The sequence below is a fragment of the Ochotona princeps genome, chromosome 4 (assembly GCF_030435755.1).
Source record: "Ochotona princeps isolate mOchPri1 chromosome 4, mOchPri1.hap1, whole genome shotgun sequence".
NCBI classification, from domain to species: Eukaryota; Metazoa; Chordata; class Mammalia; order Lagomorpha; family Ochotonidae; genus Ochotona; species Ochotona princeps.
Window position 1 is genome coordinate 75594295 of NC_080835.1, and position 26091 is coordinate 75620385.

Consider the following 26091-nt stretch of genomic DNA (forward strand, 5'->3'; position numbering starts at 1 on the left):
GGATTGGATATCTACTGTGAAAGCACGAACATCAACCTGTGGGAGGTACTGTACCAATGACTGGGCTGGCTGTAGGTAGTACATCCAAACTTTAGTATTGCATTCATGGGTCATTGAAGCAAGTGAAGTGCAACCTGGTGTTGTAGCACAGGGGGTTGATCCGCAACCTGCAACACCAGCACCTGATATAGTGCTGGTTCCCGTTCCATCTGCTCCATTTCAAGATCTAGCTCCCTGCCATTGTGCCTGGGGAAGTAGTGACAAGAATATGGTACGAGTGCTTGGGTCTTTGCACCCATACAGGAAGCCTAGAAGAGTTATAGGATCCTGGCCTCAGCGTCTCCCATCCCTGGCAGATGAAGTAAGTGTCTCTTCTTCTCTTTCTAAATCTACCTGTCAGATGAATACATATTAAAAAGAAAGAAGCAAATGAAAACTGACATTTGCGCTGTGAAACATCTGGCTGAGGACATCCATAAGTGACTGTGTTACTGTGGTAAAGGTGTGACTTGATCACAGGATGAGAAATGAGATTTGATATGCTTTTGATATCCTTGCCATTTTTCAAAACTTTGAGCCAGAGATTACTTACCATTTACCCATTATTTTACAGTGCTTTCTGATGGTACTTGTTTGAAACTTGAGTCTGGGGACCCAGCGCAATGGCGTAGCGGCTTAAGTCCTCACCTTGAATGCTCCAGGATCCCATATGGGCACCAGTTCTAGTCCCGGCAGCTCCACTTCCCATCCAGCTCCCTGCTTGTGGCCTGGAAAGGCAGTGGAGGACGGCCCAGAGCACTGGGACCCTGCACCCACGTGGGAGACCTGGAGGAAGTTGCTGGCTCCTGGCTTTGGATTGGCGCCGCACCGGCCGTTGTGGTCACTTGGGGAGTGAACCATCGGACGGAAGATCTTCCTCTCTGTCTCTCCTGCTCTCTGTATATCTGACTTTGCAATAAATCCTTAAGAAAAAAGATTTCGGGGCTCGGCGGCGTGGCCTAGTGGCTAAGGTCCTCGCCTTGATCCCATATGGCTGCTGGTTCTAATCCCGGCAGCTCTACTTCCTCTCTATCTCTCCTCCTCTTAGTATATCTGACTTTGTAATAAAAATAAAATCAATCTTTAAAAAAAAAAAAAGAAACTTGAGGCTGTGTAAATGGCTTCAGCTGTATCCCTGATCTTCTTTAGGTAAATGGGAATTCTTAAAAATAATGAGCACAGTGGTTAAACTGGTAATATTTGGGTTAAAATGTCTGTTAGATCTGTGGATTTTCTAAATTTCTGAGACATGTTAGGGACCTCTCTTCCAAATCCCTACTCTTTATCATGCCTTCATGAGTTGATTTAACAGGTTATTTAATGACTGCCTCCCTCCAAACTGTCAGGCACTGTTACCCTGTTATTAGTATACTGTGGTTTTTGGCCTTATACTGTCAGGATTTTTGTTTGTATTTATGTGCTTTAGTTAGAGGTCAGACCAAAGGTGGACCGTCCTGTTCTTGGCCTTCTGGTTCCTAGGTGATGTGTCCCTTTGTTTCTCCTCAGAGACAGCCCCAGATGAGTCCGACCAGATGTTAGGGGAGGTGGAAGCGCTGTCTGTTGAACTGAAGCATTACATCCAGGAAGATAACTGGCGATTTGAGCAGGAAGTAGAGGAGTGGGAAGAAGAGCAGTCTTGCAAAATCCCTCAGATGGAATCATCCAGCAGCTCCACATCACAGGATTTCTCCGCATCGCCAGGTGTCTGAGAAGGACATTCTCAGTGGTGTAGTAACATTCATGCTGCTTGCTGCTACAGCCTTCACACCTGTGTAGTTACTGTTGCCCTACCTGATGGAATTAATAGTAGCTGTAGATTGTGGCTTCTGATGAGCAGGATCATATCTGAAGGACTTGGCCACCTGTGTGGTTATGCTTATTGCCCAGCAATGGAGAAACTGTGGTGGGTCTGATAGGTAGACTTCATGACAACTCGATCTTCCTCAAGGCAGATGGCCATTGGCATAAAGAAATGCAGCATAGGTGGGCGTACTTTGAATTGTACTTCGGGTTCTTGCCGAAGTAACCATGTCTTACAATCGCTTTTCTCTAAAGGATATTTATTTATAAAAGAGTTTAAAAAGTATGTTAGAAGGGTAGGGTTGTATATCCAACTGTGTTCATCCTGCTTGCCTCTTGTCATCCTCTTCTTGACTGAGGTGTCCTCAGATGCTGATTCCTCTGTACGATTTGTTGTCAGAGCCTTCTGTCACTTCTGCTCATGGGGTCCGCTGCCTGTCTTCTGAGCACGCCGTGATTGTAAAGGAACAGACTGCCCAGGCGATTGCAAACACAGCACATGCGTATGAAAAGAGTGGCGTGGAAGCAGCGCTGAGTGAGGTGAGCTGGGCAGGGAAGCCCAAACTGTTGAGAAGGTTGGGTTTTCAGCAGTAACTTTCAGCGTTCTCACATTTCTGTTATTCCATATCTCTGCTGCATTTAACCAACGCCTCTTTGTTTCTCCTGTTCTTACTCTTTCTCTCTCCCTCTCTCTCTTACCGCCTTCTGCTACCACAGCTTAAGGAAGCTGAACCTAAGAAGCCCATGTCCCAGGAAACAACCCTTGCAGAGCAGTCAGAGCAGCCCCCAAAAGCACCTGACGCAGAGCCTGCTGCCCAGCCTAATTCTGAGGTCTCTGAAGTGGAGATCCCCAGTGTGGGAAGGATTCTGGTTAGATCTGATGCAGATGGATATGATGAGGAGGTACAGAGAAAAGTGCAGGAAGTAGCTGTCTGTCCTCAGTCTTGACTTCCCTCTCTTGTGACTAAGCACACTTTCCTTTTTGTAAGTGTCTGGTTGTAGCTAGTATTTTCTCACTGATGCAGTGAAATGACAAGGAGGCCTGTCTGGCTTTGACCTTGGTTACTGTTTAAAAGATGGCCTTGTTCTTCCTCTTTGGTGTGTATGTATCTACCCAGGCTGATCCTTATGGAGGCCAGCACAGAGGCCAGAAGGCACGGGAAACCACAATTGTTACTTTTTGGTATTATGAACAAAAAGTTGCCTTCTCACTTTAAGTGGGAAATCTTTGTATTTTATATTAGTCAATTTTGTATTCGTCAGTGATTCTTCTTCCAAAACAAGTATGGATGAAAGTTGCTGACATTTCTAATTCTCAAGATTTAGAAGAGGCTATAGGATCCCAGTTATCTGTAGCCTATCTCCTGCCCAGTTGTGCTGCGCTCGGTCATGAAACCTGCCTCGCAAACTTAGAGTTTAAACAAAATTATTGAAAGGTTTTCATTTTGGAGTCATATTTGTATAATTCTTCTGCTTCCAAATTATTTTTGGTTTCCTGTTCCTCCTCCTAAAATTTGAAAAAAAAAAAAAAAACACTTCTGTATTTAAAATGTACACCTGCATTGGAAATGTTGTCTCAGACATCTCCCTGCTGAGAGCTGTAACTTAAGCTAATTCTTCAGCAGTGCCTATTGGAGATATCTTTGGACACGCAACTTCCTTCACTGTCTGAATAGAACGTGCCGCGTAGGACACGCATGCATTGCTAAGGTTCTGCTGTTAACGTGGAGGGCTACAGACCGTGCATGCCACAGGGGGTAGGTGTGTGAAAGCTGACTTGCACCGTTGTTGCTGACTGAGAAGCGGCCTGCTCTGCCCCCCTTGAGCACCATCATCTACACCTTGCTCTTCTCACAGTTGTCTTTTGAACCTTTCTTCTCTCCCTTTTCTCTGTCCTATGTCCTCGTGTGGTAGGTGATGCTGAGCCCTGCCATGCAAGGGGTCATCCTGGCCATAGCTAAAGCCCGTCAGACTTTCGACCGAGATGGGTCTGAAGCAGGGCTTATCAAGGTATCGCTCTCTCAAATTCTACCCCTTACAACCCAGGTATTGTAATATTGGGGCAGGAATTTTCTATAAGATGGAGGGAAAATGGGGTTAAAGGGAATTTACTCATTTAAGGTAAAATGGAATATACCTCTACCTGTCCAGATCGCTAGCAGGCTGTGCGTTTGTTCCCTTTGATAGATTCACCCACTCCATTGCAGCTGCCCCTGAGGGTTGCACATTGTTGTTAGGGAGCTACCTGTTACTAAGGCCCTGAGATTGTGCCTCTGTAACGTGAGGGCATTCACATAAAAAAGCAGGCCTTAATTTTGCAGATATTGTTTTTTTGTTTTGTTTTTTTAAGATTTATTTATTTTTATTGGAAAGGCAGAAACACAGAGAGAAGGGGAGACAGAGAAGATCTTCCATCCCCTGATTCACTCCCCAAGTGGATGCAACAGCCGGAAATGTGCCAGTCGGAATCCGGGATCCAGGAGCTTCTTTTTGGGTCTCCCACATGGGTGCAGGGTCCCAAGGCCTTGGGCTGTCCTTTACTGCTTTCCCAGGCCACAAGCAGGGAGCCAGATTGGAAGCCAGGCTGCCGAGTTACAAACCAGCACCCATATGGAATCCTGATGCATGCAAGGCAAGGACTTTAGCCTCCAGTCTACTCCGCTGCACCCTGTTATTTTTTTTCTTTAAAGATTTATTCGTTTTTATTGGAAAGTCAGATTCACAAGAGAAAGAGTGACAGAAAGGTTTTCTGTCTACTGTCCATGCCCCAAGTGGCTACAATGGCTAGAGCTGAACTGAGCTGATCTATAGCCAGGAATCAGGAGCATCCTCCAGGGTTCCAAGGCTTTGGGCCATTCTCCACTGCTTTTCCAGGCCACAGGCAGGAAACTGCAAGGGAAATGAGGCAGCCAGGACACAAAACAGCACCCACACAGGATCTGGCATCTGCAGGGAGAGAGAATCCTAGCCACTGAGCCATTGCACTGGGCTTACTTTTTTGAATATTGTAATAAAATTGAAGATATTTGAACAAAGTTGCATTTGTTTGGATTTTTTTTTTTTTTTAATTTTTATTGCAAAGTCAGATGTACAGAGAGGTATAGAGACAGAGAGGAAGATCTTCCATCCAATAATTCACTCCCCAAGTGACTGGAATGGCTGGAGCTGTGCTGATCCGAAGCCAGGAGCCAGGAACTTATTCTGGGTCTCCCAAACTGGTGCAGAGTCCCAAGACTTTGGGCCATCCTTGACTGCTTTCCCAGGCCACAAGTAAGGAGCTGGATGGGAAGTGGGGCCGCCGGGATTAGAACCAGTGCCATATGGGATCCCGGCACGTTCAAGGCAAGGACTTTAGCCGCTGGGCCACCGCATCAGGCCCATTTGTTTGGATTTTTGCAATTCAGGTCACTGGGCTTGAGAATATATCTGAATCCCAACCTATACATAATTGTACCACATAATTCAAAATAAAAATATATTATAAATAAATAAGACTATATCTGAAATGGCTAAATACATGCCATACTGAGAACCTTATGGGAAAAATGAATTCCTTTGGCACTAGAATGCTAGAGGAGTTTCACTCCTTGTGAAATGCAAGTAGCGTACATAGATGTGTAGCTGCCCATGTCATTTCTTGGGGAGCAGTGTCTGCAGCCCTCATGTGTGAGCTTTTCCACAGAGGGGTTCTGTGCCTCTTTCTGACCATCTGTTCTATCTGTAACAGGCATTCCATGAAGAATACTCCAGGCTCTATCAGCTCGCCAAGGAGACCCCCACCTCCCACAGCGACCCTCGACTTCAGCATGTGCTGGTTTACTTTTTCCAAAATGAAGCCCCCAAAAGGGTAGTGGAACGGACTCTTCTGGAACAGTTTGCAGATAAAAACCTTAGCTATGATGAAAGGTAAGACGGGACAGCTCTGGTGGCTCCTGCTCCGTCGAGCTCTGGACCCTCTTTTGTGCCATTGTGCCCTCTGATTTTCTCCTCAACCTTGTCCTGTTACAGATCAATCAGTATTATGAAGGTGGCTCAAGCCAAACTAAAGGAAATTGGTCCAGATGACATGAATATGGAAGAGTACAAGGTGATGTCTTTAAGTCTGCAAAGTAATTTTTTTAATTAATTAATTTTTTTTTACAATCTTGACATAATTAGGGTAAAAAGGTTCAAGCACTACAGGAAGATGTAAAAGGGGATTTTGAGGGAGAAGCCCCACCCAGTCTCCCATCCACCCCTGGTCCCAGATGTGGGGCATGCTTGAGGGTCTTGCTCAAGTGGTTTTGATAGTTCAACAGTTCTGAATTGCTGCCACTCTTACCACTCCAAGCACGATGCGGTCGTTGGAGAATCCACTGATTGACATAGCCCATCATAGTCTCCGTTTGAACAGTATTTTCATTGCCAACATATAGCTGAGTGCAAAGTAATTGTTAATTCCTGAGACAGAACTGACACATCTGTTTTCCGAGGCTGTTTTTTTTCTACCCTTGCCCCCCAAAAACCTGGAAAGAATAGATACAGGATCTCTTCTTTTCCTGAGAGTAGCAGGACTCTTTATTTCTCTTTGTTTACTAAAGAGAATTCCCCTTTGATTTTGTGTAAGTACTCCCCACTTCAGCTTTGTCCCAGGCATTACAGTCCTTGAGATGATGCTTTTGATTTACTTTAAATGATACAGTTTCTGGAAGGCATTAAAACACAAATATAGCTTCAGGGCCCGGCGGTGTGGCCTAGCAGCTAAAGTCCTCGCCTTGAACGCCCCGGGATCCCACATGGGCGCCGGTTCTAATCCCGGCAGCTCCACTTCCCATCCAGCTCCCTGCTTGTGGCCTGGGAAAGCAGTCGAGGACAGCCCAAAGCTTTGGGACCCTGCACCCGCTTGGGAGACCCGGAAGAGGTTCCTGGTTCCCGGCATCGGATCGGCGCGCACCGTCCCGTTGTGGCTCACTTGGGGAGTGAAACATCGGATGGAGGATCTTCTTCTCTGTCTTTCCTCCTCTCTATATCCAGCTTTCCAATAATAATACATCAAAAAAAAAAGAAAAACCCACAAATATAGCTACAAAAGCTCTTTGTATTCTACATAAAGCCCACTGTGGGCCTGAATGTCAATCTGTCCAGCTGGGAAAGGTCCTAGGCCTTTCTGTCCCCCGGGGTCTAGGTAGTCAACCCTTGAGGGGTTGGTCATTCAAGCCTGCAATGACTGACGGTGACCATGATATGAAGAATTGGGATGAGAAATTCTAAAGCTTATGTGAAATGAGTATTTCTGTTCCCAAGTGAAGGAACAAAACACTTAAAAAAAAAATAGTAGTAAGAATAATTAAAGCCAGTGAGAGATTTTTATTCTAAACGTTGAACTGTTTTTGTCTGAAAATTTGTGTCTGCTGTTTTTATGCCTGGCCAGATGTGCTCAATAAACTGGTCTTGAATTTAAAATTTCACCTAGTGGGAAATGCAGCCTATTTTACTCAGATGCTCTTAATTTCTTTTCAGAAGTGGCATGAAGATTATAGTTTGTTCCGAAAGGTGTCTGTGTACCTCCTGACAGGCCTGGAACTCTATCAAAAAGGAAAGTATGTTGCCTTTGATTTCTCTAAGAGTATCTGTCAGGTCAGGACATTCACTGTTGCTCCCCAGGGCCCACCCACGCACAGTGGACTGCATCCCAGCTGTACCATGTCCCTGTGTGCCTTCCAGTGCTTCCACTTTGCTCTGGCTACCACATGGAGACACAGCGTAAGAGTTTCTGACAAATGAAGATGAACCCAGAATGTAAATTTTGAGCTGGCATCTCTAGAGAGCAGCCAGCTGGCTGCTTTGATCTAAGCTGAGGAAGACTGAGCCCCCCCCCCCCCCCCGGAGTGTGGGGGCTGGGCTCAGGTCTCCTGGTCGTTTGATGGAACATTGACCGCAGTAGTTGCCCTCGAGCTTTTCACAGGACACAATGCTGTTGGTCTTTTAGCCTTCTCCATGATTGTAGCCCAGCAGATTCTCCTAGTAAGGTGCTGTGAGTTCTAGGCCCTATATTTTGGCAAAAGAGGGCTGAGCCATTGTGTATCTTCCATTTCCAAGGTACCAAGAGGCCCTGTCCTACCTGGTGTACGCCTACCAGAGTAATGCTGCCCTGTTGACCAAAGGGCCTCGCCGCGGTGTGAAGGAGTCCGTGATTGCTTTGTACCGAAGAAAATGCCTGCTGGTCTGTATTGCTGTAAAGGCTGAGGGTGTGTGTGTGTGTGTGTGTGTGTGTGTGTGCCCTCTGCTGCTTGAAGTCTGATGCACTGTAACACAGTCATCACCTCCAGTAAGTTTTAGATTTTCCCGTACTCTGCTAAGCACTTTGGTATTGCAGCAGGTCCTTCTAGGTTACTCTTGAGTCAAGTGTGGGGCCATGCAGAACCTTAAGCCTAAAAATCAGCCTGTTACAGTGTTAGTGAACTTGGGAGTCCATCTGCCATTTTCTTGGCAGAGCTTGCTGAAATGATTTTGTGGGCTTCTGCAGCCCAAGGGCTGGATATTCTCCACCCTGCCTGTATTTCCACCTGGGTCAGCTTACCCCCTGCTGCCTCCTGTGCTCCCCGAGCACAGGTCCTCCTGTCCTTCAGCTGTCTATGCCTGGTGAGAAGCAGGTGAAAGTGTTAGAAGGAGGCCTGCTTCCTCATTGTTCCCCACTAAGCAAGTAGGGTATCAGCAACTTGTCAGTGTAGTTTTTGGAACAAGGCTTGTGCCCTAATAATTGGTCCTGCTGTTCTATGAGCATCATTGCTGTGCACCAGTGAGGATGGAGCATGTCCTGGTGCATGCTTGAGTTTGATGTCAGTTATGTATGGGACGGGACAACTTAGAGGAAAAGGGCGTTGCAGGTTTCAATGATCCAAACTGTTAGAGCCTCATGTTTGTATTATATATATGAGTGTGTTTTTAAAACATTCATTTATTTTTATTGGAAAGGCAGATTTATAGTGAGGAGGGATAAAGATCTACTGGTCCAGTCCTCCACTGGCCTCAACAGCTTGAGCGGAGCGCATCTGAAGCCAGGAGACAGGAATTCCTGGTCTCCCATGTAGATGCAGGGTTCCAAGGACTTGGGCAATCCTCCGCTGCTTTCCCAGGCCATAAGCAATTAGCTGGATGGGAAGTGGGCACTGGTGACAGAACTGCACCCATGTGGGATCAGAGCTTGCAAGGCAGAAGATTAACCAATCCAGCCATCACGCTAGGCCTATGCAGTTTTGTTTTTTTTTAATATTTATTTATCTATTTATTTATTTATTGGAAAGTTAGGCTTACAGAGAGGAGACAGAGAGAAAGATCTTCCATCTGCTGATGCACTTCCGAGGTGCCTGCAGTGGCCAGAGCTGAGCCATTCCGAAGCCAGGAGCTTTTTACAGGTCTCCCACATGGATGCAGGATCCCAAGGCCTTGGACCCTCCTCGACAGCTTTCCCAAGCCACAATCAGTGAGCTAGGTGGCAGGTGGAGCAGTGGGGACATGAACTAGCACCCATATGGCATCCCAGCGAATGCAAGGCTACCACGGGGCCCATGCACTTCTTTTTAAATCGCCAAACACAAATTGACCTTTTGAATACCCCAGTCAGCATCTACCTAGTGCAGTGACGGAGATTCAGATTCTTCCCATCACTAACTGTCATCCCCTTGTGTGGTCCTGCATGTCAGAGCTTGCAGACCACCTTAGGGGCTCCACAAAATAGGGATGTTCAGGCCTGGTGTGGTAACCTAGTAGCTGAAGTCCTCGCCTTGTATGCCCCAGGATCCTATAATGGATACCAGTTCTAATCCTGGCAGTCCCCCCTCCCATCCAGCTCCTTGCTTGTGGCCTGGGGAAGCAGTTGAGGAGCCTTGGGACCCTGTGCCAGTGCAGGGGACCCAGAGGAGTCTGCTGGCTCTTGGCTTTGGATCGGTTTACCTCCGGACATTGCGGCCACTTGGGCAGTGAATCAATGGACTGAAGATCTTCCTCTCTGTCTCTCTTCTCTGCAAATCTGACTTTGCAATAAAAATAAAATAAATTTTTAAAAAAAGAATCTCTTTGGGAACTGATGAAATCCCAACACTCAGGTCACCTGCATACTGGTTAAGTCAGCAGGTGTTAGGTAGAGACCAGGCATCAGTAGTTTGTGAAGATTCTCAGGTGTCTCCAATGTGTGGTGGTTTGGAAACCACTTGTTAATAGATTCTTATTAAATATGTAATTATCTTTTATCTGTAGGAGCTAAACGCTAAAGCAGCTTCTCTCTTTGAAACAAATGATGACCACTCTGTTACTGAGGGCATTAATGTGATGAATGAGCTTATCATTCCCTGCATTCACCTCATCATTAATAACGACATCTCCAAGGATGACCTGGATGCCATTGAGGTCATGAGAAACCATTGGTGCTCCTACCTTGGGCAAGATATTGCAGGTATGTTGTTGGTAAAAAATCTAAGATTTTAAAAATTAAAGAAATTATAGTGGTCTCACTGGTTATTAAACCTTTTTAAGAAATTAGAGCACTTACCATGTCGTCTCCCTCCTAGACATGCACACAAAATACAAGTAAGTTAACAATAGATTGGCTCTACTATAATAAGCAGTGGGGTGCCTGGGCCTCTGCCCACTTACCCCTAACCTCCTCTGACTACAGAAGCAGCCCCGTGCGCAGCCAACACGCTGTCCAGGCATGTCCAGTTTCTCTCCCTGCCTTCTGTCCAAGTCAGAATCCTCTTACAGTTCAAATGTAAAAGCCTGTTTATGCACAGTATAATTGCGTAGAGGTGTCTGATGTAAATTTTCTTGTGGCTTGAAGTTGCGAACATAAAAATATAATTTGTGAAGATTTTGAGATGAGTGAATTAATTAACACATGGATTAACCCTTGCTTGTGCAGAACATGGTGAGGAGTGGACCTGGAAGCTTGGTGTGTATTCTGATCCAAGTTCTGTCAGCTTCTTATTTCACTGGCTTGTTCCAGTATTTTGAGTTATTATAAATTCTATAAGAACTAGCTATTACATATTTCCTTTTAATGCTTTTAGTTTTAATTAGAGAATGTGTGCTATATAGTTTTTCTCAGTACTGTGTGTATACACGGGTCTGTTTTATCATCAAGAAAAATGCCACCATGATATTTACAATACAGAGTGTCATATCCAACTTCTCAGATTTTAAAAGGAAAATTGGTTTGAAGACCTCTCCATATGAAGTGTGTATACAATGTTGGTCTGCCAACAAGGGATGGTATGGAGTGCGTATGGCAAGTGGGTCTTTTAGTCTTGCTTGTGCCTGAAGAAATAAGCTGTTGTTATTTGGCCAGCATAATGCTTTGACCATTAGAGTTGAATCATGGCATTTTAAAAGACCCTCTGTATAGTTTATATATTATAATATACCCTTTATAGGCATATTGCTTTTTGTCCAGAGATGTATTTGGCTGTATATGTAACCTTCCATTTTCCTTCCATAGAAAATCTGCAGCTATGCTTAGGGGAGTTTCTGCCCAGGCTTCTAGATCCTTCTGCAGAAATCATTGTCTTGAAGGAGCCTCCAACTATTCGACCCAATTCCCCCTACGACCTTTGCAGCCGATTTGCAGCTGTCATGGAGTCAATTCAAGGCGTTTCAACTGTAACAGTGAAATAAGCTCCCACATGTTCAACATGCCTCTTGTCAGTGCTCACCTGGGGAAGACTGGACAAATGAGGTCCCAGTATGGGCCCCAGTGATGCTGCGTATTTAAAGAAGGATTAAAAACAAAATTGTACTTTTGGGTACAGAATCAGAAAAGCTATTTTATTGGGAAAGATAAGAGCCAGTATACTAAGGTGTTGAGCGATGCCAGAAGACCTGAAATGCCTTTGAACCCTCCAAACGGCTTGTGTTTTTGTAAGTCTCCTGCCAATTTTCTAATTATCTTGCAGATGTAAACGTTTTTGACAGCAGAGTAGAAGAGTGACTCATCAGAACCAGATGAGCAGCCACTCGTTATTTTGTCAAACACAGATGACATGTAAAAACCCATAGCTACAAGAGATGGGAAGGATGGCCGTGCCTGGCTCCAGGCGGGGAGAGTCCACAGTGGGTGCTGGGGTCACAGGCGGGGGCGCTGAGCTTCCCTTCACGCTGTCTCTCCTTTCTTCTGTTTTTTATATTTTTAAATGAACCAGAAAACCTCACAGTCAGTTCTCAGTGAAAGAAAGGAAAACATTAAAAACTTCAGACACAATAGCATCGTGAAACTTGACTAAAGATAGTGTTTTAATAGTTGTTAACTATTTAGACAAAAATTTCTAGTATCTGGAAATTTTCAGACAGGTGTCTAAGGCTACTGGTGCCCCCCAAAAACCTTTTGGTTCTTCCCTCTCCTTTTTTTGTTTTTTAAAACTAAGGGATGTGGATTTGTAAAAAGAAAAATATGTCTATATGTATATGTATATGTAGAGAGAACTATCCCCTGTTGACCATTTTTAAAAGATTACTAATTGAAAATTGTGTTTTAACCAAATTTTAAAGATTAATCGAGAAATTGTGGGAGGGAAAAATAATCCAACTATGCAGATTTTATAAATGTGCAATAAAGATATTGTTTTGCCTCTGGTGTGCATTGTGGTCTTTATTTATATTTCCCAGTTTGGAAATGTATGGAATCGGTGAGTATTTGTCTCTTTAATTTTTTTTCTTCAAAATGAAAAAGCTGAGCCCAGCGCAAAGGCTCAATTGCCTAATCATCCCCCAGTAAGTGCCAGGATCCCATATGGGTGCCAGTTTGTGTCCAGGCTACTCCACTTCCCATCAGCTCCCTGTATGTGGCCTGGGACGCACTGGATGATGGCGCAAAGACTTGGGATCCTGCACTCATGGCTTTGAATCGGCTCAGTTCTGGCTGTTGTAGCCATTTAGCAAGTTTAATCAATGGACTGAACATCTTTTGTATCTCTCCCTCGCCTCTCTCTAAATGTGTCTTTCCAATAAAAATAAATAAATCTTAAAAAGATTGGAAATGCATACTAAAAAAAAAAAAAGATTGATGAGTTGAGAAACTTGATGGGGATGACAGTGTCCACGCTTGGAGTAAGAACAGGCCGGTTGATTCTTGAGCAGTACCTAGTGGTGAATGAGTTCTTTTCCACCTTTGCGATTTGCATTGACTGTAAGTATACCCGCTTTGGAATTTGCAAGGCTGTGTTGTTGCTTCCCCACCCTGCCTCCCTCTAAGCTGTAAGGTACATCTTATTTATTTAGGCAGAGAGACAGACAAGGGTCTTTCCACCAGTGGTTCACTCTCCAGATACCCACAACACCTGTGGTTGGGCCAGACTAACATCAGCCTCCAGGAACTCCATCTGGGGCTCCCCATGTGGATGGCAGAAACCCAAATAATGAGCCCCATGGTGGAGATTGCTTCAGGATTTAAGGAAAGTTAATGCTGTTATGGAGCCCATGGGAGCGCTTCAGCCAGGTTTGCCCTCCCCTGTTGCTATTCCAAGGGGAGATAATGTCATTGTTGTGGATTTACAGGACTGTTTCTTCACTATTCCTCTGCATCCTAGTGACAGGCCTAAATTTGCTTTTAGCCTGCCTTCTACTAATCTAAAACAACCTTTTCAACGATTTCAATGGAAAGTTTTGCCACAAGGGATGAGGAACAGTCCTACCTTGTGCCAAAAATTTGTGGATTTAGCCCTACAGGAGTTTAGAAAGAACTTTCCAACAATTTATGTTATTCACTATATGGATGATATATTAATTTCTCACAAGGACAGAGCTTTTCTACAAACAGCCCTTGCTCAATTAATCGAAGTGTTGACTAATCATGGCTTGATAGTAGCTCCTGAAAAAATTCAAGTACAACCTCCTTATAATTTTTTAGGACGACAAATACATTCTGATTTCATTTCACCCCAGACTTTACAGATTAGGATGGATAATTTAACAACCCTTAATGATTTCCAAAAACTTCTGGGAGATATAAATTGGTTACGTCCCTATTTAAGATTAACTACTGCTGATCTTCAGCCTTTGTTTAATATATTAAAAGGAGACTCTAATCCACGGTCTCCACGACTATTGACAGATGAGGCAAAAAGGGCATTGCAATTGTTTGAGTCTAAATTATCTCAAAACAGAGTTCTTAGAATTGACTATAACCTCCCTTGGCAATTAATTATTCTGCCCACTGCTCATACTCCAACTGGATGCTTGTGGCAACAAGGACCTTTAGAATGGCTGCATCTTCCTTCTATGCATAAAAAGGTTATTACTCCTTACTGTGTTTTAGTTTCTACCTTAATCACGAAAGGACGTTATAGGAGTAAGGAATTGTTTGGTAAAGATGTAGATGAAATAATCATTCCTTATAGTTCTGAGCAGCTTACTTATTTAATATCAGAGGACGAGACATGGCAAATTGCTCTCTTAACCTTTGTGGGTAAAATTTCACATAACTTACCCAAAAATCCCCTTTTACATTTTGTTAAAGACCATCCTGTTATATTTCAAAAAACTTGCTCCTCAACTCCTGTGCCTCAACCTGCTTCCTTAGTCTTTACAGATGGATCATCGAATGGAATGGCTTCTTTAATTATAGATTCTCAAAAATTTTCTTTTAAGACTAGAGAGAAATCAGCCCAGAGAGTGGAACTCTGTGCTGTTATTGAGGCATTTAAACGTTTGAAGGATGTTGCTTTTAACCTTTATACTGATTCATCTTACATTGCTACTCTTTTCCCACATATAGAGACTACCCCTTTAACTGGCAGCCACACTGCCATCATTGCCTTGCTTACTCAGCTACAGGACCAAATTCATTTAAGAAATTTGCCTTTTTTTGTTGGACATGTGAGAGCCCATTCTAATCTTCCCGGACCGGTGCATGAGAGCAATGCACTTGCTGACTCTCTAACTAAAACACTTGTGGGCACAGTTCAGGCTGCAAAAGAAAATCATGCTCTTCACCATCAAAATGCTACTGCACTTAGACTCCAGTTTCGTCTGCCCCGCGAGGCGGCTCGAGCCATTGTGCGAGAATGTGCAGTTTGTCCTGAGGTGCATCCCGCTCCTAAGATGGGAGTTAACCCGAGAGGTTTACGGCCTAATGATTTATGGCAGATGGATGTTACCCACATTGCCAGTTTTGGGCGAGTAGCATATGTACATGTTGTCGTTGACACCTTCTCACATGTAATTTGGGCTACGGCTCGAACTGGGGAAGCAGTTAAAGACGTTACACAGCATTTATGCGCTTGCTTTGCAGTGCTCGGCTGCCCTAAAGCCATAAAGACAGACAATGCTCCAGCATATACTTCTAAGGCATTTCAATCATTTTGCTCTATGTTTTCTATTTCTCACTCCACTGGAATTCCTTATAACCCCCAAGGTCAAGCTATAGTTGAGCGTTCTAACCAGATTTTAAAAACTCAAATATCTAAATTACAACAGGGTGAATTCAAACATTCATCACCTCAACATATTTTAAATCATGCCTTATTTGTGCTTAACCACCTTAATTTGGACCAAAATGGTGAGAGCTCATTCTCTAGACACTGTTCTCATATTGGATCCTCCCCTAAGCCTCTGGTGAAATGGAAAGATGTCCTTACCGGCCAGTGGAAAGGACCTGATTTCCTCTTAACTTCCGGAAGAGGATATGCTTGTGTTTTCCCACAGGACTCAGACTCACCAATTTGGATTCCAGATCGACTAATTAGACACCATGTCCAACCTTCCTCAAATCCCGGGGCCTCCTCTGCCACGACCAAGGCTTCGGTCCCGCAAGAGACGTCAGCAACAGCCACTCCTGCCAATAGTTCCACCTCAGATGCTCGTGAAACGCCTGCCTGAGTCATCATCTCCTGACAACACTGCGCCTGAAAAGCCTGACTTGTCAGCCACTGAAGAATTCCTCCCGATCCTCATGTCTGGTTTACAACTTCAACCTCCTCCTCCCTCACATCCGCAAGCAGCCTCTACGCGGCGAGTCTCTCCTCCTACTTGGGGCCAGATCAAAGCCCTAACCTCTTCAGCCCAACGACTAGTAATTAATCAACAGCGCCCCTGTACTCCTGATAATTTGTTTGTTGCCATGCTTGCCATCCTTACCATTCAGGTGGGTTTCCTACCCATGACTGATGCCCAACAATATCGGGCCTATATTCCTGACCCCCCCTTACTTCACCCAACCACATGGAATTATCAGGAGATTAAGGTATTTACTTCTGACTCCTCCCTCATGGGAGGCGGTCAGGACTCCTTTGTTACCTACAGGATTTCCCAACCCTTTGACTATCAAGGGCATGCAGATGCTTTACCCATTTGTTTTTCGTCCCCAGGTGTCCTCCCTACTCCCGGCTGTGTTGCTTTAACTCGTCGCTTTGTCATTGCAGATTCCCCTAACTCTAATCCTTATCAACTTCAAAAACCCTCAAGTCACTTGCCATCCTGGGAACAGACACGACTGCTCTGGATTCTTAGTTTTGCTTCTGTTACAGATTCTTTGAGACCTAAAGGTGCCAAAGCTCACCCTTCTGTTTCTGCTCCTTCGTATATTGCAGCTTGTCAACCCCCTGCTGGCCTTCCTCATGCCTGGGAGCATATTGATCCCTACACAGGCTACCCAACCTGGTATAAGTGTGTATTTCCTGACAAAACTGTTTCTTTTCAGGTACCTAATGATACCAACCTCATATATGAATGGTCCACCTCTACTCCTCATAATAATCTCCTTCCATATTTAAATATGCTGACAAAGCATTTTAATTGGTCTAACGACCTTCTTCCACCTTCCACAATAATTAATCACTGGTATAGCCCTGGATGGATAGCTCCTATTTTTTTACTTCTTCCTTCTAACCATTCTGTTCCTCAACCTCATCTATACAAATTATTTGCAGCAACAGATTCAGTCATTTTTCGACGCCCCTTTAAAACACCAGTTTCCAAAAATATACGTGCTTGCCTTCCCTCCCCTTTCCTTATCCTCACAGAGGGACCCTTAGGTTCCCTCTCCATTACCAGAAAGGGCTCTGTATACACAGTAAGTTGTACTAAGTGTGTTGTTACTAATTGTCTTAATTCTTCCCTGACACCTGGTACTTTTGTTATTTTGAAAAAACCCTCATATGTAATGTTACCTGTAAACTTGACTGAGCCATGGTATGATGATGCCGCTCTTTATGCCTTGGAATCAATTTCTACAGCTTTATCCCGTCCTAAACGCTTTGTGGTTTCCTTATTTTTAGGTCTCACAGCCTTTATTACCCTTATTGGATCTCTTGCAGCTTCAGCGACTGCCTTAACACAACAAGTGCATACAGCTCATCATGTTAATACTCTGTCTCGTAATGTTAGCCTTGCCTTATTTACCCAGGAAAGTATTGATAAAAATTTAGAAGCTAAAATAAATGCATTAGAAGAGGCAGTGATCTATATTGGCAATGAAATTCAACACTTAAAAACTAGATTTGGTGCAACTTGCCACAGTATTTACAAGTGGATCTGTGTCACTCCTCTCCCTTATAATGACTCACACATCTCTTGGAATGATGTTAAAACTCATCTCCAAGGTGTATGGAATAGTACCTCTACTACTCTTAGCATCCAGGAATTACATGCCCAGATTTCTGCCATCTCTCACTCTCAACTTCAGGCCATTTCCACGAGAGGCATTGCCAATCAATTTTTACAATCTCTTTCATCTTTTATTTCTGATAAGACATTCTCTTCATTCTTTACTAATTTGGGTATCACGCTAATTGTTCTCCTTTTTGTGTTGTTTCTTGGCCCAGTCATCTTCCGACGTTTGAGCTCCATGATTCAAGCCACTCGCAGAGAACTGCGCATCCTTCAGCTTAATTTTAATAAGAAAGGGGGAAATGATGCAGGCCATGCAGTAGGTGTGTATAACACGAAGGTGTGAAGAGAACAGCTCCCTGACTGGCAGGGCCCGGGGAGCTACCAGCTGCTTAGCAGGGCTAAGTGGATTCATCTCTGACCACCTTGACGCAGTTTTCACTCCCCCTCGCATGGACTCTCAACCACCCCACTATGTAATCTATTGAGGCATTGTCTGCCCCTGTGAGATGGCTTTTACAACCAATGTGAGCTTAAGAGTTAATGTTACTGAGGATGTCCTGGTGAGTGGGCCTTTAACTACACACAGGAGTATAATTAACTCTGTGCTGTTTACCCATTGCCATAAAATCTGGCCCAGATATTTATCATGCTTTCCGGGGAATGGCTTGATAAGAGGAACTCTAAAGTTATCCTGTTACTGTGACCTTAAAGGTCATTCTGCTATGACAAAGAATATAGTTACTATGACTCTAAAGGCCATACTGCTATGACGAAGAATATAGCTACTGTAACCCTGAAGCCTATCCTGCTAAGGCAAAAAATATAGTTACTGTGGTCTTAAAGGTTAGCCTGTCCTTGCAATTCTTTAGAATATAGAAAATGTAGCTGTTTTAGTTGTTTTCATAAATTTTTAGCTAAAGGAAATATAGGGTGATTTCACTAACATCATAAAGAGATATTTTTGATTATTGTTTGATCACTTATGAAGTTGTAGAGCCTGCAGTTGTAGAGGAATGTAATGTTTATAACTTTTTGTTTTAGATCTTCATGTTTTTTCTCTCTTGATGTATTTCTCCCATTTAGTGATAGATAAGTTGTAGAACAAGAATTGTATTAGGAGTGTATTACTGCATAAGATGTGTTGTCTACTGAAAAACTCTTGGTTGCAACGTTGGAATGGATAATGCCTTGCCTAATACTGAAACAATTTGTAGAATTGTCTTTGGAAACACTCGCTCATCCATTGTAGAGTTGAAACTTAAATAGAGTAACTTAGCTCATTGCTAACTGCAATTCTTTCCGCCGTTTTTACCCTTGCTTTACTTGTTTGGTTAACAAACTGTGAGCTTACAGACCTATGGCCAACTAATGTCAATAACCCTGATCCCCACAGACCAAGGCCCCAGTCCTTTTAACTCATACGTAATTCAAGGTAGGGGTCTGGTTGACACAGATGGCGCCTAGGTTATAGCCCAGACCTGAGGAGAGCAGATGAAGACTGGCAAGCCAAGATAAGCAAGGAATGTGGAATCCTTCCTCAATCCTTCCTCAGGAAGTTGTAAATTGTGCCCCCCTGAAGCTGTGTTAATATGCCCCTAAGAAAAAACTTTGTACTGCCTCTGTATAAATAAAGCGGACAGCTTTCTCGCTTTGTCCACTACGATCAAGGAATCTGGTGGTCCGTCTCCTTTCTTTCTCTCTTCACGCCTCATCCACGCACCCTTCCCGAGCTCCGAACCTCGGCTGGAGCTGGACTCCGGCACCATGGGCTGCCTCTCAGGAGGAAGCTGGGGGTGGAGCAGTGCCAGGACTTGCCGCCAGCCACTCTGGTTTGCTAACCACTCACCAATGCCCACCCCTGACTCAACATGTTAAAAAGCAAAAAGGCTTTCCGGAAAACAATTTCTGGCACCTTGATTTAATTAGTGCTAGGCCATGTGGCGTGGATTTTCTGAGGCGCTTTGTGTTTTAAAGTGCATTGCCAGGATTTGATTCAAGTTTGTCCTTTAGCTTACGAATGCATTCATTTCACTATTTATAATTCCTCAGTTTTCCACTTGCCTTTTACTTTGTAAATTACTTTAAAAAAAAGATTTGTTTACTTTTATTGGAAAGGTGCATATACAGAGAGGTGAAGAGGATGATCTTCCATCCAATGGTTCACTCCCCAAGTGGCTGCAACAGCTGTAGCTGAGCCAATCGAGCCAGGAGCCAGGAGCCTCCTCCAGGTTTCCCATGTGGGTGCAGGGTCCCAAAGCTTTGGGCCATCCTCGACTTTTTTCTCAGGCCACAAGCAGGGAGCTGGATGGGAAGCAGGGCTGCCTGGATTAGAACATCCTATCTACTGACTGACTTTAAATTCCCCCAATGATGGGAGCCAGTGTTGGGACCCAGCAAATTCAGTCCAGATCTCACATGTGTGAGTAGCTGAACCCCAGCTACTCTGGCATGAACTGGGCTCTCCCAGAGAGCATGTTAGCAGAAAGGGGGATATCCGGAGTCAGACCCTGTCGCTCCAATACGGGGTGCTGGCATTCCAAGCCGTGTTTTCACGGCAGAACAAAGGCTGTGCTTCACTATTGTTCCTGAGTAGCATGTTTCAGTATTCAGTAATTTCAGTTATTTCATTTGTTAATAACCTCCATGGGATGACAGGGATGGTACTTTTTCCAGGGTCGAAGATCTCATTAGCAGTGGAAGTAAGCCACTAATCCTTGGTTGGTCTGACTTCATAGCCTATGGGTTTTTTGCTTTTTGGTCTTTTAAACTTGACCTTATTTGATAGGCTGAGACACAGAGGTCTTTCATCTGCTCGTTCACTCATGTGCCCACAACAGCCAGGATCGGGCCAAGCCAAAGCCAGGAGCCAGGAACTTTCTCCAAGGTGCCCATGTGTGTCAGGGACCCATGTCCTTCGGAATTAATGGCAAGATTAAATTTCAAGGATGCCAGTGTGGCACACAGGCACCCCAGATGGCAGCTAGATTGGCTGTGCTGCTAGCCTGCCTGGCCCACCCCACCCCCAGTCTGTATATATGTTTTTGAGATTTATTTATCTTTATTGTAAAGGCAATATACAGAGAGGAGGAGAGATGGAGAGGAAGATCTTTCGTCCATTGAATCACTTCCCAAGTGGCCATAATGGCTGGGATCCAGGAACCTCTTCTGGGTCTCTCTTGGGTAGAGGGGGAGTGGGCACTGCCAGAGCTCACATGGCTGTGGGGGACTCTGGACTTGGTTCACTGTATGTCTCTGTCACAATCTGTTCTGCAAGTTTTCATTTGAGTGGACTTCTGGTTATTATGCCTAATGCTATGATGAATACATACACATGTCTTCTCTGGCACACACAACTGAATTTCTCAAAAAGATTTATTTATTTTTATTGAGCCCGACGCCATCGCCTAGCGGCTAAAGTCCTCGCCTTGAATGCGCCAGGATCCCATATGAGCGCCAGTTCTAATCCCGGCAGCTCCACTTCCCATCCAGCTCCTTGCTTGTGGCCTGGGAAAGTGTATCTGCTCTGTATATCTGACTTAGTAATGAAAATAAAATAAAGCTTTTAAAAAAAAGATTTATTTTATTTTTACTGAAAAGTCATATACAGAGAGGAGGAGGAGAGATGGAGAGGAAGATCTTCTGTCCAATGATTCACTCCCCAAGTGACCGCAATGGCTGGAGCTGAGCTGATCCGAAGCCAGGAGCCAAGAGCCTCTTCTGGGTCTTCCATGCGGGTGCAGGGTCCAAGGCTTTGTGTCATCCTCGACTGCTTTCCCAGGCCACAAGCAGAGAGCTGGATGGGAAATGGGGTGGTCAATATTAGAACTGGTGCCCATATGGGATCCTTGCGCATGCAAGGCAAGGACTTCAGCTGCTAGGCTACCACACCGGGCCCCACACAACTGAGTTTATGTTGGGATATAATTAGCAGGAATAATGGCTGATGGAATCATATGTATATAGATACACTTATTAACTACTGCCAGTTTTCCAAGGTTGTTAATACCAGCTTAACTGCCTACCAATAATTATAAGAATTTCCAGTTACTCAATATTTTAAATTTAGCTATTCAGGTTTATGTCTATCTCACAGGGGTTTTATTTGTTTTTTAATTTATTGGGCCTAGTGTGATGGTGTAATGGCTAAATCCTTGCCATTCACATGCTCAGGATCCCATATGGACACCGGCTTATGTCTGGCTGCTCCACTTCCCGCCCAGCTTCCTGCTTGTGGCCTGGGAAAGCAGTCAAGGGCGACCCAAAGCCTTGGGGCCCTGTATCCACGTGAGAAATCCAGCTGAAGTTCCTGACTCCTGGCATTTGATTAGCTCAGCTCTAGCCATTGCAGCAACCTGGGGAGTGAACCAGTGGATGGAGGATCTTTCTGTCTCTCCTCTCTGTAAACCTTATTTTATTCCAATTAAAATAAATGCAAATCTTTTTAAAATTATTATTTTTTTAATTTGAGAGGCAGAGGGAGGTTTTCCATTTTCTGGTGCATTTCCCAGTTGCCAGAAACAGGTATGAGCCAGGCTGAAACCAGGAGCCAGGAGCTCCTTCCTGGTGTCCCGTGTGGGTGGCAGGCATCAAGCCCTTGGCCACCTCCTGCTACTTTCTCAGGTATATCAGCAGAAAACTGAGTGAGAAACAGCACACAGTAGCAGAACAGTCCTCTGATACAGGGTGCCATGTGTTGCAAGCAGAAACTTGGTTTGCTGTGCTAGCCCCATCTTTACTTATTATTATATTTTAAAGTTGAATGTTTAAATTAGGCACATAAAGAGATGAACAATAGTGAAGAACAATTATAAAAATGTTTTTGATTTTGAAGCCCTAAAGTAATGTAAGTAAAGTAATGTAAATGTCAGACTCCTTTCACCTTTCATTTCCTTAACTCAAAATAACTACTGACAACATGTTCATTAATTTTTTTAATGTATTTCATTTTTATTTGAAAGGCAGAGTCATACAGAAGAGAGACAGGGAGAATTTTCTATCTTCTAGTTCACTCCCCAAGTGACTGCAAAGGCTGGAGCTAATCTGATCTGAAGCCAGGTGCTTTTTCCAGGTCTCCCATGTGGGTGCAGGGCTTCATTCCAGTAGCTGACTAAAAGTCTGGACAGGGGAAGGGTCATATTAAGCAAGGCCATGACACTAACCAGCACGTGAGTGAACCAGGTCTGGGGGGTAGATTGTGTGGGCCAGAACCCTGTGGAAATACAAGTCCTACTGGTTCGCTCAAGAGTTGGCGTGGGGAAGGGCTGAACTAGGTGTGACCATGGAACCTGCCAACTCTCACGGATACAAGGACCAAGAATAGTCTGGGCAGGTCCAGGCTGCAGCACCCACGTGTGCATCCTAAAATAGGGTGTGGGGTGGGCCAGGCTGCAACATTCACCAGCTCTACACCAGCCAAGAAGGAGGGGCAGGCTATGGCGGGCAAGGGCCTAGTATCCTCTGGCACGCATGAGGTCTGGGTCTGGGAGTGGGTTGAGTGGGGGTACCTGGGAAACTCCCTTAGTGGGTCATATCTTCCACTGGTGAGTATGTGGTCCAATCCTGGGAGCTGGGTGTTCTGGGCAAGGTAGCTGTAACAGTTGGCTAATGTGTGGGTTGGTTTTGGAAGGGGGTGGATTGGGCAAGGCTGAGCAAACCTTAGCTCACTGGAAAGTGCAGAAACCAGGCTGGAACACAGGTCATGCTGGGCTAGCTGTCACACCTACTAGTTTTCATGAGCCAGAGATGGGAGCAGACTGAGCAGGGCCAGGTTACAGCAACCTCCAGCAAGAGTTGGGACTGGGTGCAGGCCAGATCAGTCCAGGCTACAACATCCAAAGGCAAAGGCCAAGACATGTGTGGCTATGCCAAGCTGGGTCAGAGCAACCACTGGCACTCGCAAGATCTATGGCTGGGAACAGGCCTGGTTGGGGAGCTAAGGGGACATCTTGGCTGGGTTGGGGTTCCCACTGGTGAGTGTGAAGGCCAGAATGGGGGCTGCTGTCTAGTCTGTGTATGGCTGCAGTGTCCCTTGGCAAAAGTGTGGATTGGGTTTGGGGTGCACCAGATTGGACTAGACCCCAGCACCCACTGGTGCTCATGAAAACCAGGGTAGGTGTAGAACAGGCTGGGCTAGGTCTTAGTCCTTGCTGAGCCATGTGTGAGCTGCGTCTGGGTGTGAATCAGGCTTGGCTGGGCTGTAACACCCAACAGTAAAAACCAGAATAGGTGAAGGCCAGTCAGGAAAGTCCACTGTTCTTGCTAGGACAGGAGGTGGACTAAGGAGCGCTGGCCCATAGACCCACCAATGGGCACGAGGTCTGGCATTAGGAGAGGTTCTGATGGAGGAGCTTGGGGAACTCCTCTGTCGGGACACAGTCCCTGCCGGTGAGAGCAAGAACTACAGTAGGGAGCAGCCGAGACCAGGCCGAAGAATGGTACCCATGGGCATACATTTAGCACAGGTTGGGGGTGAATCAGGCTGGCCCAGTTTGTATCACCTGCTGGCAAATCTGATCACCAGAATGGAGTGTGAGTTGGGCTGGATTGGGTCACAACACAAGCCAGTTCACATGAGGGAAGTACTGGGTGCTGGCTGGGCAGGGCTAGGCAGGGCTAGGCTGTAGCCCCCACCAATGTGAGTTGGAATTGGGGGTGGGCCGGGCCTGGCCAGGCTACAGCATCCTCCAGCAAATGCTGAGGAGAGGTGGACCATGCCAGACTGAGCAACAGCACACAACCAGCACACGTGAGACCTATGTGGGGAGGGGACAAAGCTGGTAGAGGGTCTATGGAAGGCTCTCCTGCTGAACCACCCCTTCCACTGGAGAGCATCAGAGTTGGGAAGGGGGAAGACAAGACTGGGCAGGGCTACAATACATGTTGACCTCCTGTGGGCTGGATCGGGGCAATCCAGGCTGAGTTGACTTGTTCCTACTGGTGCATACATAAGTCAGAGTGAGTATGGGTTAGATGGGGGTTTGCTGCAGCATAAGCTGGCAGATGTTAGCATGGGGGGCAAATTCTGTGAAGTTAATGTAGAACCACCTGGAGAGTACAAGATCTGGGAATGGGCTCAGTAGGGAAGTAGTGGCCACCTTCCTTCGGTTGCCATTCCAACTGGTGAACATGAGAACCTAGACTGGGGTAGGCATGACTAGACAGAGAGTAGCACCTGCCAGCAAGTGTATGGGCTGGATAGGGGGGCTGGTTGGGTTGAACTAGGCTATAATGCCCATTAATATGTATGAGAGCTGAATGTATGAATATGTATGAGAGCTGATATGGGATAAACTGGACCAGTCTGCTGTACATACTGGCAAACATGGGAATCAGGGTAGGGGGTGGGCCTAGTAGAGATTATTGAGGGTCTCTCTGACTAGGCTGCAGGTCCCACTGGTTTGTGTGAAGGCCGAGTGTATGGAGGGCAGGACCAATGACTGCAACACCCATTGGTTTGTGTAGAAGACAGGGCTGGAGGCAGAACTGACCCAACAATTGCAACCACCCGCATATGCATAAGGCGATTGGGGCAATGGACTGTGCTGGAGTCTGTGCAAACACAAGAATCAGGTCTGGGATCACCTTAGATGAAGTTTCTATGGGCATCCCCCCAACTGAATTGCTGGACCCAGAACCCCAATCATGGAGAGAATTGCAGGTTCCATGGTCTAACTGCAAAGTGCATGCCCCACATCAAGGACCCTGGGATGGTGTCGGGTGGCTGTCCTCCATCCTGAGTTATAGAGGCATTTGGGAGGCTGGGTGTGGCTTCTGTCCTTGTCCCTCCGCTTCTTCCAGATACAGGAAAGAAAAAAAGAGAATATGGACATTATGATCTCACCCACCTTCCTGCAGCCCTTGACCCTAATCAGCCCAATCAACTATGTTAAAATCATCAAAAATTAAAATAATTAATAATTTAAAAAATTAATTAAAGAATCTGTAAGATGGCAAAGTTGATTCAGTTAAACATGAGAGAAAAATAAACCCTGCTGAAATAAAAATATATATATATTAAAATGATTAAATATAGTATGTTTCCTTTATGCTGTTGGTTTCAGATGTTAAGTCAGTCAAGCATTGTCACAACAAAAGTCTGTTCATGACGTATTTCCTCACTTGATCTTAGCCAAAAGGCCGAGAAGCTATGATGTATTTCTTATGTGTAATTTGAATTTCTCCCTTTACATTTCATTCAGGATTTCTGCATGCTTATTCATGTAAGAAATTGACCTTTAATTTTACTCTTCTGGAAAGTGCTTGAATTGCAGGCAGTAGGGAAATGAATCATCAGATGGAAGATTTCTCCTGTCTGTATCTTGGTCTCTGTCTGCCTTTCATGTAAAAATGGATTTGAGGGAAAAAAGGAAAGTTGGGCCCAGTGTGATGACTCAGTGGCTAAATCCTCTCCATGCACGCACCAGGATCCCATATGGGCACTAGTTCATGTCCCGGCTGTTCCATTTCCCATCCAGCTCCCTGCTTGTGGCCTGGGAAAGCAGTAGGGGATGGCCCAAAGCCTCAGGATCCTGCACCCATGGAAGGCCTGGAAGAAGCTCCAGGCTCCTGACTCCTGGCCCCTTGCTTTGGATCGACTCAGCTCCAGCCCTTGTGGCCACTTGGGAAGTAAACCAGTAGACCGACGATCTTCGCTCTCCTTCTCTCTATAAAGCTGCC

General features: G+C 45.1%; 1 protein-coding gene across 5 annotated transcripts in view; it reads left to right on the forward strand.

The window, feature by feature from the left end:
• Nucleotides 1-11940, forward strand: part of USP28 (ubiquitin specific peptidase 28) — a 64070-nt gene extending 52130 nt beyond the window's left edge. For 3 of the 5 annotated variants that reach the window (XM_058663894.1, XM_058663895.1, XM_058663896.1), the window contains exons 17-26: nt 1546-1740; nt 2240-2379; nt 2557-2742; nt 3754-3849; nt 5567-5745; nt 5848-5926; nt 7339-7418; nt 7918-8041; nt 10075-10270; nt 11312-11940. In XM_058663894.1, coding sequence (XP_058519877.1) covers nt 1546-1740; nt 2240-2379; nt 2557-2742; nt 3754-3849; nt 5567-5745; nt 5848-5926; nt 7339-7418; nt 7918-8041; nt 10075-10270; nt 11312-11487 — 1451 coding nt within the window. In that variant the 3' untranslated portion in view covers nt 11488-11940. The remainder of the gene's footprint in view (nt 1-1545; nt 1741-2239; nt 2380-2556; nt 2743-3753; nt 3850-5566; nt 5746-5847; nt 5927-7338; nt 7419-7917; nt 8042-10074; nt 10271-11311) is intronic. The other 2 variants (XM_058663897.1, XM_058663898.1) reach the window with 2 other exon arrangements.
• The last annotated feature ends 14151 nt before the right edge of the window (nt 11941-26091 follow it).